This window comes from Hemicordylus capensis, chromosome 1 (assembly GCF_027244095.1).
Source record: "Hemicordylus capensis ecotype Gifberg chromosome 1, rHemCap1.1.pri, whole genome shotgun sequence".
NCBI lineage: Eukaryota > Metazoa > Chordata > Lepidosauria > Squamata > Cordylidae > Hemicordylus > Hemicordylus capensis.
In genome coordinates, this window is record NC_069657.1 from 443,181,114 (window position 1) to 443,198,839 (window position 17,726).

At 44.8% G+C, this 17,726-nt stretch overlaps 1 protein-coding gene across 2 annotated transcripts in view; it reads left to right on the forward strand.

The window, feature by feature from the left end:
• Positions 1-1,944: 1,944 nt before the first annotated feature.
• CFAP36 (cilia and flagella associated protein 36) overlaps positions 1,945-17,726 on the forward strand; it is a 69,593-nt gene continuing 53,811 nt past the window's right edge. The window contains exons 1-3 of one of the 2 annotated variants that reach the window (XM_053246362.1): positions 1,945-2,343; positions 8,502-8,566; positions 13,662-13,763. In XM_053246362.1, the coding sequence (XP_053102337.1) occupies positions 2,223-2,343; positions 8,502-8,566; positions 13,662-13,763 (288 nt within the window). In that variant the 5' untranslated portion in view covers positions 1,945-2,222. The remainder of the gene's footprint in view (positions 2,344-8,501; positions 8,567-13,661; positions 13,764-17,726) is intronic. The other variant, XM_053246352.1, reaches the window with a different exon arrangement.

The window sequence follows — 17,726 nt, forward strand, 5'->3', positions numbered from 1 at the left end:
CTGGGTCCAATTCAAGGTGTTGGTTTTGACCTTTAAAGCCCTTAATGGTTTGGGCCCGGGATTCCTGAGGGACCGCCTGCTCCCAAGGGTTCCTGCCTGCTTGATGAGGTCATCTGAGGGGGCTCTGCTCCGGGTGCCAACAATGAGGGAGGCTCGGTTGTCGTGCATGTGGGACAGGGCCTTCTCTGTTGCTGCCCCCAGACTCTGGAATGCTCTCCTGGTGGCTATTCGCTCCTCGGACTCCATCACAGCTTTTAGAAAGAGGATAAAATCCTGGCTTTTTGCCCAGGCATTTATTTGATTATCTGCTGCTGCTTTTTGTACTCTGTGTTGCTTTTATTTTAAATTTTTAATCAGATTTGTTTAATATTTTTCACTTAATATTTTAACTGTGTCCTTTTTACAATCTTGTTTTTTAAATTTTGCTGTAAACCACCTTGGGGTTGTTTTAATGAAAGGCGGTATATAAATTTAACAATCCTCTATAATAAAAGCCGTGGGTGTACGCCCGTGTCTCTGTGCCCGTGTCTTCCTCGGCCGTTCTGGGCATGCGCAGAGCGCATGCCCAGAACGGCCGAGGAAGATACGGCCGCAGGCACCAGGCGGCCATGTTGGCTGGATGGCTGGCCCGGCCATGGAAGGCCGGAAGCGGCGGCCACGGGAACGGAGGGACTGCGGGGAGGGCAGAGGCGGCATCGGCAGGCAGCACTCTTGGCGGCGGAACTCTCCGCCCGGCCGCCCACAGCGACGGCGGCACTCTCGGCCCGCACTCGTGGCGCTGGCGGCCCTCTTGGGCCCGGCCGGCCGTGGCGGCGGCACTCTTCGCAGCGGAACTCTCCGCCCAGCTGCCCACAGCGATGGCGGCACTCTCGGCCCGGCCACCCAGCCGCCCGCGGCACTCTCGGGCCCGCCCGCCTGCGGCGGCGGCACTCTTCTTGTGCCTGTGAAGGCAACAGGCGTAATGACAATGTAGGAGGGAACCGGGCAGCAGGACTTTCCTGATCGCCGGACTGGAGCAGGACGCTGAGAGGGAGGGGAGGGTGAGAGAGAGGGGTGGGAGGGGGAGGAAGGGCAAGAGAGTGGAGTGGGAGGGAGGGGAAGAGAGGCAAGAGTGTGGGGCAGAAGGGAGGGAGGGAGAGTGGGGCAGGAGAGAGAAGGGAACAGCCAGCCCCAAAGAGCGAGCCGCAATAGCGGTCTAGTAGCTTAAATTCACTAGTAAATAAATAAATAAAGTCCAGCTTTCGCATCCATAGAATGTCACGGGGGAAAAAAGCATTGTCTGAACGATTCTAATCTTTGTAGGTATAGACACATCACAGCATCTAAATATCCTCTCCAAGGCCTTCATTGCTACCCTACCAAGTGCTCTTGCTTCCTAGGCAACCGCAATTAATCTGTTAAGACCCTCCCCCTTCCAACCCCTGCTAACTGGGCAGAGAGGCACCTTTTTAACATGGTGATTGTCTTTATTTAGCAGGGGAAGAGCAACTGGCCCTCTCCACCCCCAGCACAGCATCCCTCCAGTGGTGTCTATCTTCTGTTTCTTTTTTTAGATTGTGAGCCTTTGGGGGACAGGGAGAGGGAGCCATTTATTTATTTGTGATTTCTCTATGTAAACTGCTTTGGAAACCCTTGCCCTGCAAATTAGGAAGGAAGGAAGAAGAGGGGAGGGCGGAGACAAAAAAAAAGAAAGCGGAGCCCCGTACCCCCCCTCCAGTGAAAGGCGGGAAAGCCGCGGGGCAGATTCTTTCCAGCCTCCTTCCGTCAATAGGCTTTCCCATGCAAGTCTCGCGCGCCCCACAGTGGCCGTTGATGACGTTTTTCGAAACACGTTTCTCCCTTGCCCCGCCCCAGGAGCCCAGAGTGCCCTCCCCGCAGCAGGACGTGCACGCGCCCTTGGAGAAGATCGAAGCGCGTGAGTGACTGAGAAGAGTGCTGGTGGTGGTGCCTCCGTCGCCGCGAACGCGCGCGCCTGCCAGCGGACGCGCCGGCTTCTCTTATATTATTGTTTTCCTCTTCCTCCCCGGCGTCGCTTTCTGTGACAACGGTTGCCACAGCGACGGGGAGCCGAACCCCGACCGCCGCCACCGACGTTCCTCTCTCGCGTCCCTCTCCAGCACGCGCGTGCGCGCCAGCCCCCTCTGGCGGCCGCTGCTGCTCGCTGCGGACGGAGCTCGCTCGAGGCGGGCGGGTGTCGTGTTTGTGAGGGGAGCGGAGATGAGATGGCGGCCGAGGGGGAGGCGGAGGCCGAAGTGGAGTGGGTGGTAGACAGCATCGCCGGCTTCCTCCGTAGCCCCGCATGGTCCATCCCCATCGTGGAGTTCGTGGAGCAGAAGTGCGAGGGTGAGGCGAGGGGCCGGGCGGCCATGTGGAGAATCCCTCCCGTCCCTCAGAGCAGCAGCCCTACCCCGGGGCGGGCCGGAGGGTCTCTCCCATCATCTATGGCCGAGACCCTCCTGCCCCCCTTCCTCTGGTTCTTCTTTAAAAATTATTATTATTTATTATTTACAGTCAGACAGGTGTTATTGACTGGTTTGTTTTTATTAATATTAATATATTAATATTAATATTTTTATTTAATAAATATTTAAATATTATTATTAATACTTATATTTTAATATTAATAATTTATTTGGAAATGATATCTTGTTGAGTTCTTTTTAGGTAAAGAGGCAGAGGCCACCCATGAGGCGGTTAGGAGATGGGGGAGGCGACTTGAGTGAAATGACGGGTGCGCAGGAGCCGGCTAAATTTCAGCATTTTTAAGCCCCGTTGATATGAATGGGGCAGCTCCCCCTGTCGCCGAGAAAGAGGTTCGGGATTTGCAGGTCCTTGTAACACTGTAGTGTGAGGAAGTGATCTCTCTCTCTCCCCCGTGCCCGCCCCACATGACGTATCTTTTTGACACAGCCCTTTCAGCCAAGGATTTGCAGCGCTACCTTTCCCATAGGTGGGGCGGGCGGGAGACCTGGACTGTGCCTCATGAGCCCCATATAAGCCTGTGTTAATGTATATAGATTGTCATAGTTAGACTGTTTGTTAATTATAATTGAGATTCAAAGAATGGCGTTCTTTGCCCTTAAAAAAAAAAAAAATTACAAGGAATATTCAGGCTATCCAGATGTCTTTCCTCAGGATAGCATTATTTTGTAGCTAGGGAAAAGTGATTCCCCTCCCCACCCCAACACACTTATTGCTTCATTTGTGAATATGGCTGTGTGTCTCACCCAAATAGTGCCCATGATACAGTGTTAGCAGTATATGTTTGCTGTATAATTTTAAAAACTGCAGTTTTTGTTCTGAATTGGAACACTTCCTCACAAGCTACATCACTGAATTGCAGGTATGCTAATTTAGTGTTTTCAAAGGCAAGGCTATAGCTTTTTCAAAGGCTTCCCTACTCATGACAGCATGTCCTTGCTCCATTTCATGGACTCTTTCTTTATCTCCCTAGCCAAGCTATAGGTTTCACTAGCAAAAGAGGGTTAGCTCTGTGGCAAAGCGCATACTTCGTCTGGAGAAGGAACTCGAGGAGTTCGACTGTGAACAAAGGCCCTTGCTGTAGAGCTCAGAAACCTCCTGCTAGACAGAGACAGGAGTGGGCTAGATGGACAAGTGGGACTGAGTATAAAGCAACATGTAAAGAAGGGTATTGTTCATTCCACTGCTGTTTGATGAAAACAACTAGCTCTAGGATAGGATTTTTCATATTTACTGTATGTGTCACAGGGACTATTAGGAATTTGCCAGGGTAATTGTGAATTGAAAAAGAAGTGTGGTTGGGGTGTGCTTTGCAGGATTCTGTGAATAAGCCCTAATACACTCTTTTCCTTTTTAAAGTTCAACATGTGAAATGTCACTATAGGATTGCACAGTTCTGCCATCCAGTCGGGGTGTGTCTTCCATTCTGTATAAAGTACAGTGTACCATCGAGTCAATTTCGACTTCTGGCAGCCACAGAGCCCTGTGGTGTTCTTTGGTAGAAAACAGCAGCGGTTTACCATTGCCTCCTCCTTTTCAGCATCTTCCTATATCGCTGCTGCCCTATATAGTACCAGTGGGATTCGGACTGGCAACCTTCTGGTTGTTAGTCAAGCATTTCCCCGCTGCACCACTTAAGGTGGTTTCTGTATACCAACATATAAATCAAACTTAAGCTGGATGAGTGCTCTCCTATTACCATGAGAGCTTATGTGTGTTGTGTTTTCTCTACACTCACATCTTATTTTGGAAAGAATGAGAAACCTCTGAAACTACCTTATAGCAAGTCATACCATTGGTCTGCACTTACTGGCAGCTGCTCTCCAGGGTTTCAAAAAGGTCTTTCCCAGCCCTACCTAGATACGTGTCAGAGCCAACTCTGTAGCAGTGATGATGTTGATGAAATCTTACTTTTCTGCCCCCACTGTGTTGGCACAGTGTTCAGTGGAGCTGTTCTAAGTAGATAGGGCCCTTTTACACCTTGGCCCTGAAGTAGGGGAGAAGCCGTTAGTGGCCTGCTGTCATATGCAGAGGCATAGCTAGGGGAGAGGGGGCCTGTGTTTGCCCCACTCCCCGCTGACCCCTTGGAGTGAGGGAGATAATGAAGGAAATAGTGAGGGTTGGAGATGGGTATCCCTCAGGATCTGGGGGCCCAGGTTCTTTGAACCCATCTGCTCAATTATTGCTGGTCATATGTTTGCAAGATATTTTACCAGTAAAGTTTCTTGTACCCAATCTAACTTGGACTCCACTTTAAGAACAGTTTCCTGGGATGTGCCTTTGATCTCTGCTTGTCCTATTGCTATGGATATGTTTCAGCTTGTTCAACCACTTCCTGGATGGCCAGGAGCACTTTTGCATAGCTTTAGCTGGTTTGCTAACTGCCTTCTTCCTTGGAGGAAGTGGATTTGGCCAGTGAGTGTCCTGTATATGCCTTATGGAACTCCTTGCCCCTTGAGGTGTGTTGGTTCTCTTTGACAACCTCTTGGCACTTAGTTAAAACCTTTTGTGTTATCATGACTTTGAATTGGAATAATGCCTCCCCCCCCTTTAAAAAAAAAAGAATAAGAATACTCATATACCACTTTTCAGCAATGGAAATTCTCAAAACAGTTTATGTAACTAAAGGAATGAGAAGATTTCCTGTCAGAAAGGGGCTCACTCATATTCTAAAAAGAAACAAGGGAGTATCCAGCAGCAGCCTACTGCAAGGGACACTGATCTGGATTGAATAGAAATTGTTGCTTCCCCCGGCCCCTGCCACCCCCATGTAAGAGAACCACTACTTTAAAAAAGTGTCTCCATGAAGTCCCTAAAATAGTGGCTGGTATTATTTTCACTTTGGATTTTTGTTGTAGTTGCTGCATTGTAGTATTTTAATTAATTTATGTAAGCTGCCTTGGGGCCCTTTTAAGGGCTGAAAGGAGGGTTTTAAATATGCATAAACAGATAAACATGCTTATGTCAAAAGACCAAGAAAAAGGAAAGGGGGCAGGGATGACACAGCACCAAGCGGTCAGAATCAAAGAGAGGGGAAATCCCAAAGGTGTTGATGAATTTTCATTAAAGAATTTATTTAATATTGCCTGATGCATTTTCAGTGTGAGATGCTCTTCTTCAGAGGTGACTTAAGTAAATAACATTAATCTAAGAGCAGTGGGAAATGACTTGAGTAGCAAGCCAGATGTTGCAGGTTTGAATCCCTGCTGGTATGTTTCCCAGACGATGGGAAACACCTATATCGGGCAGCACCTATATCAGGTATGTTTCCCAGACTATGGGAAACACCTAAATCAGGCAGCAGTGATATAGGAAGATGCTGAAAGGCATCATCTCATACTGCACGGGAGGAGGCAATGGGAAACCCCTCCTGTATTGTACCAAAGACAATCACAGGGCTATGTGGTCGCCAGGAGTCGACACTGACTTGACGGCACACTTTACGTTTAAGTGTCTGTTACTTACTTGTCTCTCTAGGGTTATGTCAAAGGACCCATCCTTTAATGCTTTGAATGCCCTTCCTGAACAGAAGAAAAAGGGAGAAGATTTTCTCCTCCTCTTATAGATTGTAGTTAGTGGTGTGAACAGACCTTTCTCAGTACTGCTAAGCGAACCTATATACAGAATTGGGATAAGATGAAAATGGCTTGCCTATAGATAGCGAGTAGCATTTTCTGACTCTTCTTGGGAAATCCTGCCCTTTGTTCACAATCCCCAAACCACTTGAAATAATTCTGTAGAACAGAGTTGCTAGGAGCTTGGCTGAATGACATCAGAGTTATGGAGAGTTTTGGTTTCTGTGAGCTGTCAAATCTTCTGGAGGATTTTGGTTTTGAGCTTCTCTATCCAAGTATCTCATAGTTTATAATTACATATAATTATTAAAGAATCAAAAATATTTAAATATTTTTATAAATAGTTTTTATTTACTGGTTAATGACCAAAATAAACTCTATGTATGTATGTATGTATGTATGTATGTATGTATGTATATCTAATAATTACTCCTATAATTTTTAACCTAACCTTTTGATGGGACTGTAGCTCTTGATCATTCTGGTAAAATCATTCCTAGAATGGCAAAGAGTAGGGAGGCAGAAAGAGACAATTCATCAATTTATGTATGAGGGACACAGAGAGAGAGAGAGAGAATTTGTGGACTAGTGAAAGGATGTGGATTTAGAGGAGTGGGCAAGAGGGAGTGATTTGAGATCCTGCATTGTTCTGTAAGAAAAATGCTGCATACCTGCCAATAAGTCCCGATTTTCCCATTCAGGTTGGCAGGTATGATGCTGTCTGAATGAAAGTGTTCATCTAGCTCTTTAAAAACCTTTTTCTTGAGAATTTATTTTCGGGTCTGATGCTACACAGTTAAACACACTCATCCTGATCCAGCTAATGAGGGGTGTGCGTGTGTGTGTGTGAGAGCATGTATCCATGTTCTTCATTTCACTTTCAAGAATCATAGGCATTGGAATGTGCACTTAAGTGTAGATGCTGATGGGGTGTGCAGTGAGATGTAAATTCCCATCTGCATTCTGGCACCTTTTATAAGTATGCCACCTTTTATAAGCATGACTAGAGCTGGATCCGAGTGATATATTTTGTGCGTTTTCTAAATTGTAATTTGAAAAAAAGAAAAATGAGTTCAAACCAAAATTTATCATCTTTCACTTTTTAAATGTTTTTGTTGTTGCCAACTTCAGTTCTAGGAAGAGCTTTTGTCATTTTAAACTGTGTGTAGTTATTTGTTTATGTTAGGCCCAACTGGTTTGGTCCACCAACTGTCTCAGAACAATCTATGCTTGAACCTAGTTGCTTGTTGCTGATATAGACTCAAACATAAGGAACATTGCATTGGTCCTGAAGGATTGGTAGTTACCAACCATTGACCTACAAACAATAAAATATAATTCGTTCATATATGAGGGTTCTTCAAACAGCTTTCAGTACATGCCCTGTAGAAAAGAATGAAATTTGCAACAGTGCAGAGCTTTGACTCTTGCAGCCCAAAATCTTGACGTTGTAGTGGTTAAAACACACAGACTACATTTCATCTTTTTTTCTGTTGGTGGTAAATTCTTTGGAGAAGAAATGGGGAGCTCTATACCCTCACAACTGTTTAGCAGATGAATCAGTGGGGAGCAGCAGGAAACGTTTACATTGTTTGGTTAGCTGAAAACATTCTTAACTGTTATGCTGGTCTCTGACCATAATAAAGGTTGATTGATTGATTGATTCTTAACTGCTTCTTCAAAATGCTTCTGAATCCTTCCTTTGGGAAAATGTCTTTTCAGAGGCAAGTTGGAACTACTACTACTAATAGCAGTAGTAGCAAAGTGGTATTGGTCTTCCATAATCAGCCGCTTTGTTTTCTGAATGTTTTGTTTATTCAGAGTGATTGAGACTGTCTTTTTAAATCAGATTTTCATCAATGCAGTCCTAGGATTTGTATTGATTGCTATATGCTGTATTGCTCCTAAGGAAAGCTATTTAACATTAGAGGAACAACATGATATTTGCCTAGGGATGCTGCTACTTGAAACAGTGTTTGGTCTCTGTAGATTCTATGTGTTTTGAGTGTTAATTAGCTAACTATGGTTCTGTGCATATCTGCAATACCAGAGTGTGTGTGTGTGTGTGTGTGTGTGTGTGTGTGTGTGTGTGTAAGTCTATGGGGCTGTTCTCACGATCAGCCAATATCGGGCTAGGAGAGCCTAGCCCGATTTTGGCGGATCGTGTAAACCATTGGGCTCTCAGGTGAGCTCGGTGGCTTACAAGCGGCTAGCCTGCTTTTTTAGCTCCCCCCTTAGCCCGGGTTTCCGATCGTGGGGCTCCACGGCGCAGTTAATCCGCGGCGCAGCTTAGAAAATTCATGTTGTGTTTGCCATCTAACTTTGGATTACTTAATGCAGTTTGATAAATTTTACCAAGCTAGGAATGTAGCATTTTTCTAGATGCCGAAGATTTTAGAATTTTTGAACATTTAAATTTAAAAGAAAAGTTTGTTGTCTTTTCAGTGTTTGATGATGAAGAAGAAAGCAAATTGACTTATACGGACATTCATCAAGAATACAAAGCTTTGGTGAGTAATATGAATTCACTTTTCTCTAACATTTAAAGATATACAATGTGTGTTGCTGAAACAAGAATGCTATGTGTATCTAGTGCGGCAATTAAAAATTCTGTTACATGTTTAAAAGTAGGGTGACTTAAGTGTATCATTGTGGAAGAGCTATTATTGTGTATGTTAGCATCAGTGTCTCTAACTTGCTGCAGCTGCCCTAGGTCAAAGAAACTATCTTATTACTTTGTACTGAACTGCTTTGACATTACAGCAGTTTCCATCACAAGCAGCAGTTCCATGTCTTTACCAGGTATCTCTCTGTTCAACTAAATATCAAAAATATTATTGCATCTATTGATGTCAAATACCAAAGATACTGGCTGACCTGATCAGCAGCATGACATGGGAGGTTCTGAGCCACCCGTGCTACTGTGGGCATCTAAAGAATCACGGACAGTCTTGTACTTTTGCACAAGAACTCACATACTTAAAGCTGTGTGTCTGCACTCTGCTAGCATTACTTAGATTGTTCCCAAGCTAAGTAGATGGAATACCCACATTCCTAAGCAGATTAGATGCCCACAGCAGTGTGGGTGACTCAGAACTGCCCATGTTACTTCACTTGATTTCCTCTTCTGGTAGAAGAAAGGGACAGGATGAAGCTGGCTGTCTGCAGTGGCAGCAGCAGTATGGGGCAACAAAGGGGAATGGAGAGGGGAAAGGGTGGTGTGGCGGTGGACTCCTTGCTGTATGTGGGGGAAGCTATGTGAGTAAAGGGGGGAAAGGAAAAGTGCCCCACAGGATGCTGATGGAGGGATGAAGCTGACCACTTGCTACCCTGTTTTGGGTTTATGTGGTTCTCTCTGTTATTTATTGTGCCCTTTCCTTAAGGCAAACAGCCTCAGGGATTTCTGCCATTTGGGGACTGCTTCCAAGGTAGCTTTCTAGCCAACACCACACACAGCAATTTCTGCAGGGCCTGGGTGAGCGTTCCCAAAGCCCAGCTAAACCAATTACTCTCTCTTCTCACAAAATCTGGACACAGTGAATGTGGATCATTTTGGTAAGCGTTTTGAACATCTCAGCTATTACTGCTTTTTGTCAGAGGTTTAACAGAGGCAAATCTAGCTGTGTTTCCATAGCTCAGTGATAAAACACATGGTTTGTGTATAGGAAGTCCAAAATTCAACCTCTGGCATTTCCTTTGGATCATTGGTCAAGACCTCATCCTTAGATCTTGAACCTTGGCTGCTTGTCAGAGGAGACAATACTGGGGTAGATGGCCAAGTGGCCTGACTTAGTATGAAACAGCTTTGCATGTTTATAACTATTGCTATAGTACAATCCTACACATAAACATGCATTCAGAAGTAAATCCCACTGTGTTCAATGGGGCTTTACTACTAGGTAAGTGTTCATAAAAGTGTAGTCTTATAGGACAATCCTATGCTTGTTTAATGAAAAGTAAATTCTACTGAATTCAATGGTGCTTGTTCCCAAGTAAGTGTGCACTGCCTAAATCACATTTATGCACAATGGGTACAGTTCAGCCAAAGTAAAGACTGTTTAGCTCCATCAGTTTCAATAAGAGAAAGTCTTAGTGTGTGCATTTTTTCACATTGAAATCAAGTGCTTAGCTTTGGCTGAACAAAATGCCCTTTGTGATCATCATAATATTGTAGTGTAGTAGTTTGAGGGAGTTTGAATTCTTATCCTCACAGACTCAGACAAGTTCTGGCAAAGTTCATAATTTTCTCCTCTTCCCCACAGTTGGTTTGTTATATTTGTTCACTGCCCCAAACTTCTGTCTCTGGGTGATTTACAACAACAAAAAACAAATCAAAACAGACATAAAAACCTTAAAACGATTTAAAGCCACAAGTCTAGTTAAAAAGCTTGGGTGGAAAAAATGTCTTTAGAGACTTGCTAAAAGTTGTTGGATATGGGGAGGCTCTTATTTCAGCAGGGAGTGCTTTCCAGAGTGTCAGGGCAGCAACAGAGAAGGCTTGTCACTGTGTAGCCACCAGACGAGCTGGTGGCAACTGCGGACGAACCTCTCTGGATGATCTCAGTGGGCAATGGGGCTCATGGTGAAGAAGACGTTCTCTTAAATACATCTTAAAATATAATAATAATAATAATAATAATAATAATACCCTGGGCCTAAGCTGTTTAGGGCTTTATAGGTTATAACCAGCACCTTGTATTTTGCCCGGAAACATCAGTAGCCTATGTAGTTCTTTCAACACAGAAGTAATATGGTCTCTTTGAGTGACCTGGAGATCAACCAGGCTGCTGCATTCTGTACCAATGACAGTTTCCAGACTACATGTAAAGGGAGCCCCACTTAAAACACAGTGCAGTAGTCAAGCCTGGAGGTTACCAGCATATGTACTACTATATTGAGGTCGTTTATCTCACGAAACGGATGCAGCTGATGTATCAGCTGAAGCCGATAGAAAGCTTCTCTGGCCAACTTGAGACACCATGGAGAAGTTTGGATTCAGAAGCACTCCCAGACTGCATGCCTGTTCCTTCTGGGGAAGTGTGACCCCATCCAGAACCAGCAGATCAAAATACTGTAATCTCCTGAGTTTCAACCCTGCACAATAAGTACCTCCATCTTATCTGGATTCAGTCTCAGTTTCTTATCCCTTATCCAGCCCATCACTGCTGCCAGGCAGGCATTTAGGGAGTTTATTCCTTTTGATGATGTTGCCATGCAGAAATAGATTTGGGTGTTGTCGGCATACCAAAAACACCCTGCACCAAATCTCGTGGTGATCTCTCCTAGGAGTTTTATGTAAATGTTAAAAAGCATTGGAGAAAGTATGGAGCCCTGGGGGACACCATATAAAAGTTCATGTTTTGAATAACAACAGTCTCCAAGTGACATCTGCAATCTGCCTGAGAGGTAGGAGCAGAACCACTGCAAAGCAGTTCCTCTCACTCCCAACCCTCTCAGACACTCCAGAAAGATACCATGGTCAATAGTATTGAAAGCTGCTGAGAGATCCAAGAGGACCAACAGAGTCACACTTCCCTTTCAATTCCCCATTGGAGATCATCCATCAGGCAGTCTCCACTCCATAGCCTGCCTGAAAATCAGTTTGAAATGGGTCTAGATAATCACCAGTTTCCTCCAAGACTGCCTGGAACTAGGAGACCACCACCCTCTCAGTTACCATGGCCTTGAAGGTTGGAGACAGGCCAATAGTTGCTTAACTCTGAGGGATCTAATGCAGGCTTTTTCAGAAGTGGTCCAATGATCACCACCTTAAGACAGGGAGGCATCCTGCCCTCCTTCAGAGAAGCATTTATAATCTCTACCAGGCCTTCTACAACAAATGCTCCTGCCATTTAGTACAAGCCATGTCAGACAAGAATCAAGAGAACAAGTGGTAGGCCACACCATTCCAAGCATAAGAACATAAGAATAGCCCTGCTGGATCAGACCTAAGGCCTATCTAGTCCAGCATCCTGTTTCCCACAGTGGCCCACCAGATGCCTCTGGGGAGCCCACAGGCAAGAGGTATGTGCATGCCCTCTCTACTGCTGTTGTTCCCCTGCAATTGGTATTGACAGGCATCGTGTCTCTGAAGCTGGAAGTGGCCCACAGCCACCAGACTAGTAGGTGTTTATAGACCTATCTTCCATGAATTTGTCTAAGCCCCTTTTAAAGCCTTCCAAGCTAGTGGCCATCACCACATCCCATGGCAAAGAATTCTGTAGATTAAATATGCGCTGTATGAAAAATAGGGGTGTGCAAGGTCCAGAGGCCCCCCGGTCTGGCATGGGGGGGCCTGTTACTTTAAGCGGGGGGGGTAGTACTCCCCCCCCGCCGCTCTTCCCCCTCCGGCGCTGTTCCGTTTAAGCATCTTCTTGGGGCGGCAGAGTTCCTCCCTGCCGCCCCTGCCCCCGGCGTTACTCCTGAAGGCTTAAAAGAGACGAGCGCTAGCGGCGCGCATGTGCCCTGCACGGCGCGCGCACTCGTCTTTGACGCTGGCGCGCGCCGCATACATGATTCTTGGTAGGGGCTTGATTCTCAACCAGAGTTTGGTGAGTTCAAGGAAAAAGGAAGCCAAGGCTAGTGGCTTCAGAAGTTTAGGGTAGGAGAAAGTGGTTTAGTAAAAGTTTGCGTTAGAACTTCTGTTTCTTTGGTGTGTGTGCTTTTGCATATTCCTGATACTGTTCTATTTTTGTTTACTGGTTACATAATTAAAATAAGAAAGACTGGCCTATGCCCATCCTACCTAAGGTGTTGCAAAAGACTCTATAAACATTTAAGCATGCATTAAGGCAACCTATTTTTGTAACCCATTAAGGATTTTTAACTGTATTTAAAAGCTGAGAAAGCCTCAGATGGAAGCAGTCTGTAGTAATTGAATAAAACTGTTTTTTTAGTTCTTTTCTTTTTACAAGTCTCTCCGAGTTGGTTTTTAACTCAGGAAAAAGTGGGGCCCAAAAGGGGGGTTTCTCTGGTGCAAACACGTCTTCAAACATTCAGCATCTATCAGTTTTCTCACCACATGTAGGCTTGCATGTGGAAGATTTTTGTACTTATCCAATAGCAAAATAAAGAGAGTTTTCCCTGGGATTCCACCCCAAGCTCAGGGAGGCTCAGGCTCTGTCGATAAAAGGGGTGTGGTGGCAGCATTTTGAACCTACCAATAATACAGAATAGTTTGAGGAAAAACCTCGCTAGGCAGGGATGATTCAGCATTTCTTTCCCTCATGTGAGCTTGCTCTGAGACAAAGGCTTTAATCCTATTAGTAACAATAAGAAAAAAATGTTATTTTGGTCAAAAACTATCAGCATTAGCAATTGCATGTTAGCATTTGTATCTTTCTTTCAACTAAATCAGTGTGTCAGGTCAAGAACCTCACAACAGGGGACATTTTCAGTTTCTGATAAAAGTTTGCATAATGGCTCGATGAAGTAATGACTCTTACATATATTTGAGAATGAGTAAAATGACAGCTGCAAACTAACTGAAATAACATATACAGTGTTATTTTAAAAATATCTTTAGTTTAAGATTTCTCATGATTGTGATTTCTTTGTATGTGTGCAGAAAGTATGAATATTGTAAAGGATTCTTCATTTTTACAGGTTGAAAGGTTGTTAGACAGTTACCTTAAAGAAGTTGGAATTAATGAAGATAAATTCCAGGAAGCTTGTATGTCTCCTCTTGCCAAGACACGTACCTCACAGGTAAATCTTTGTTTAACAGTTTTAAGTACTATTCTAGAAATACATGGCTGAGTTTTCCTACCTCTTTCTTTATTTACACAGAAATGTCTTGTTTCAAACACACTGTGGTCTCTTTCAGTTTAAAGAAATGTTGATTTTGTGCATGCACATGCACACACTCACAAATCCAGTGTCATTGGGTGAAAAAGAATGGACTGATACATTGTTTCATACTATACTAAGCACAAATGTTTTTAAATTACCCATTGAAACCAATAGAACCCATGCATACCTAATTACACTTAGAAAAATATAGCCCTGTCAAAAATATAGCCCTGTCAGTTTGTGCTGACAGTGTTCACCTGAGAACATCCTGTGTAGTCCTACTTGATTTGCAATATTTTTCTCAGCTGAGCTCCGATTCTAAGACACATAGCACCCCTTTGTCCAACTGTATGGCTGGAGTGGTAGTGGGGAAGCGCTCTCTCATGTTTCACTTCTTGCTGCTGGAAGCCTGCTCTTGGTTTCTGCCCACTCTGTCTGCAGGAGGTGCATAGGTCAGTAGTTCTAGCTTACAAGTTGGTTGTAAAGATTATAGCACCCGCATGGTGAAACATTCTGTCTTGGTGAGCCCCTATGGCCTGCTCTTTTTGGCCCTTCAGGAAGCGGGTAAAGACTTCTGCTTGTCATCTGTTAGTGATTTTTTTCCTGGTTTTTCTCTGGCTCCTGACTGGCTAGCTTTGTATTTCTGTTTTCTTTGTAGTAGCTTAATTTAATTTTATGGCTATGTTTTGTATTCAATAATTGCCCATATTACAATTTTAGACATAGCCATTACTTATGTCTACCGTAATATAATTTTCCCAGTTACAATACGCCCCCATGCATTGCATGCAGTGCTAACTCCTAAAAGAAAATGGAGGAAAACTTTTATCTGGATTGTGATCTGTTGAGCTCCATTAGCAATGGGTTCTGCGTCTGTGCAGAACTCTCTCGGCGTGGAGTACCACAGCTCCTTGTGGTGCTTCTGCCCCGCCCCACATGACCACGTGGCTGTATTTAAGGCGGGAGGAACACCATTCCCTCAGTTCCTTTTTGACTGCCTTAGCAATCGGTTCCTTGGTTGCTGTGGCTCCTCAGCTAGGTTTTCTCAGTGCTTGAGTTCTTTACAAAAATGATTTATTGGAAATCAGTCCAATAAATTAATGATCTCTAGAACAGCTTCTGACCTTGTGTATGGATAACCGTAAGAAGATGGGGGTGGGTGGGGGGAGACCTTCAAACACTGTTCTAAATGTAAGGTGAAGCTGCCATCACAGGATGGGCATGATCTATGTTTGATTTGCCTTGGAGAACAACATAATACCTCAGCATGTAATATCTGCACGTCATTCTCCAAACACGGTGCAACAGGGAACTTAGACTACGGGCTGCTTTATACGATGATGTTTTGAGCGCCGCAACACCTTCAGCATTGAAGGATGGGGCAGACCCTTTGGAGAATTCCTCTGGCCCAAAAACCGTACAATCGCAGTCTAAATCCTTGCTGCCTACTTTCGAATTTCCAAACCCTCCGAAGAAACCTAAAGAGAGGCTACCCTCGGATGAGGCTCCAATACCGGCAAAAAAGAGGAAAACTTCCTCGGTGCTGGAGAAAACACAGTTTCCTTTGGGTTTCCAAGAAGTGATCATAATGTCGGTATCGAGGCCATCAATGCCGAGATCCACGGAGGGCATGAGACTGTCTACACAGAGGGTACAGCCCTCTGTTAGTCCATCAACGCCGGAGCTTCTGTCGATGCCGAGGTGAAATGTTCCTCAACATCTCAACATCGAGTGCAACTCAATAGGCATAAACTTCGAAGCCGCCAGAATCGGCAGAACATCTTACAATGCTGAAGCCATCAACGCCGATACCACAAGCTTCTCTGCTTGCGGCACTAAACCCATCGTCGATATTGCCGGCCATGATGCCCATGCAATCCCTGCTGATGGTTCAGCAAAAGGTCTCAGAGTCTCCACTAAATACGCTGGTACTAATGGAATCGAGGCATGCAACTCCATAGCATCATAATCCAATTACCTTTGATATCGAAGATGAGGATGGAGGTGGTGTTTTGGAGACTGTGGATGCGGGACTTGATCCCTCGACAGCATAGACTCTACTTTCTTTACTGGATTAAAATAACAGCATACCACTTTCAGGGGTTTCTTATCCCAAACAGAGGACACAGGATGTACAGCAGCCTTCTGCTCAGAACCTGCCAAAACCTACTGTGGAGACACAGATGAGGCCACTAGTCTGCTATGCATCGATGGCTGCGCATTTGGCCTCTACCACCAGCTGGCATTCCTGAGGATTTTCACATTCTACTAACTGGTCTACCGCTTTGCAGAGCATAAGCCTTTATTCACCTGGGCTATCCCAGAGAGGGATGGTGTGGACGCTAGCAGCAGGGGATGCTCCATCTTCTCTGCTAAAAAGCAAGGTAAGTTAACTACTGCAGCATCCATTCAAACACAGCTACCATTGCAAGAGGAACCAATAATATTTCAACAACTACGCAGACAGTTGAAAAAGCATACTGCACCTGCTGAGACTCAGACTCTGTTGCTTTAATCTCCACCACCACAGTCTCCAATGCATGACTCTGTTCCACCATCACATTCTCAGATGGGCAGACATCATGGCTGCTCAGATTTTGAATCCAACCAGGATACTGTGGACATAGTACAAGACTCATCTCCAGATGTGGCTACACCTTCTCAGGTCTCCCCAACAGAGAAAATGAAGGAATATAATGTACAGATCAAATATATGGCAGAGTCCTTGGGCCTGGATTTGAAAACCCAGACAGTGACCATTGATGATCCAATCTATAATTGTATGGCCAGGTCCCTTTTAGCTCAACCAGTGCCTCTACCAGTTCTCCCTGTAATTTCAAGGGCCACGCAGAGTGCTTGGGAAGTTGTTCAAACATCCACACCAATTTCAAAGAGACTGGAAGACCTATATAGGGTACAGGAAAATGAAAACACTTACCTGCAAAAACATCCGGTGCCCAGTTTTTTAGTAATTGACTGCACAACCACATTGAAGTCAGGGTTACGACACGACTCCTGCAGATAAAGAAGGCAGGGAATTAGATGTGATGGGCAGGAAAGTTTATTCGATGGCTTGTTTATCAGTCAAAATTGCCAACAACTCAGCCTGCATGGCGAAGTACAATCACGCTCTCTGGGAGAACTTGGAGCAAGATTTAGATGAGCTCTCTCCGGAGAAATTCAAAACCCGCTTTAAACAAAACATGGCTAAATCAGCAGCGTTGACTCAACAGCTGAGCGCAGCAAAACACCTTACAAAGTCAGAGTCCTGAGCCATGACTACAGCAGTTACTTTGAGATGCAATGCCTGGCTTAGATTAGCCTCTCTACAAATTGATATGAAGGACAAGATAGGACTTCCTTTCGATGGAAAGGGTCTGTTCAGCAAACAGACGGATTCCACTATGGAAAGGTTAAAATATATATATTCACGGCTAAAACCTTCACCTCAACTACTACATCGTCTTACTCATCAAAATGCAGGGCTTACTCCAGAAAAGGTCAGGATATAAACAGCAAGAAAGAAAGGACTAAAGAAAGTCCTACCAACCTCATAACAAGTGCCTGTATCAAAATAAGAACAAGGACAGTCAAGGTCAGCACGCGGACAAATGGAAGCCTCAAAGCAGCATCTTTGAGGATTGGGCCAGCCCATTGCATGAACTAATGACTCAGGACCTCAACCACACTCAAGCAGACACCAATACCATCTCTGTGGCGCTGCATATAACTGCTGATACCATCTCAAGGGTAACAGTAACATCAACATCGATTAGGGATGTGTCTGGAAGCAGTTCGGAGGCCCTTTATGGTGGGCGGTTCTGCCAGTTTGAAGGCGGGGGGAGCGTTCTGCTTTAAGGGCCGGAGAGGGTGCACTTA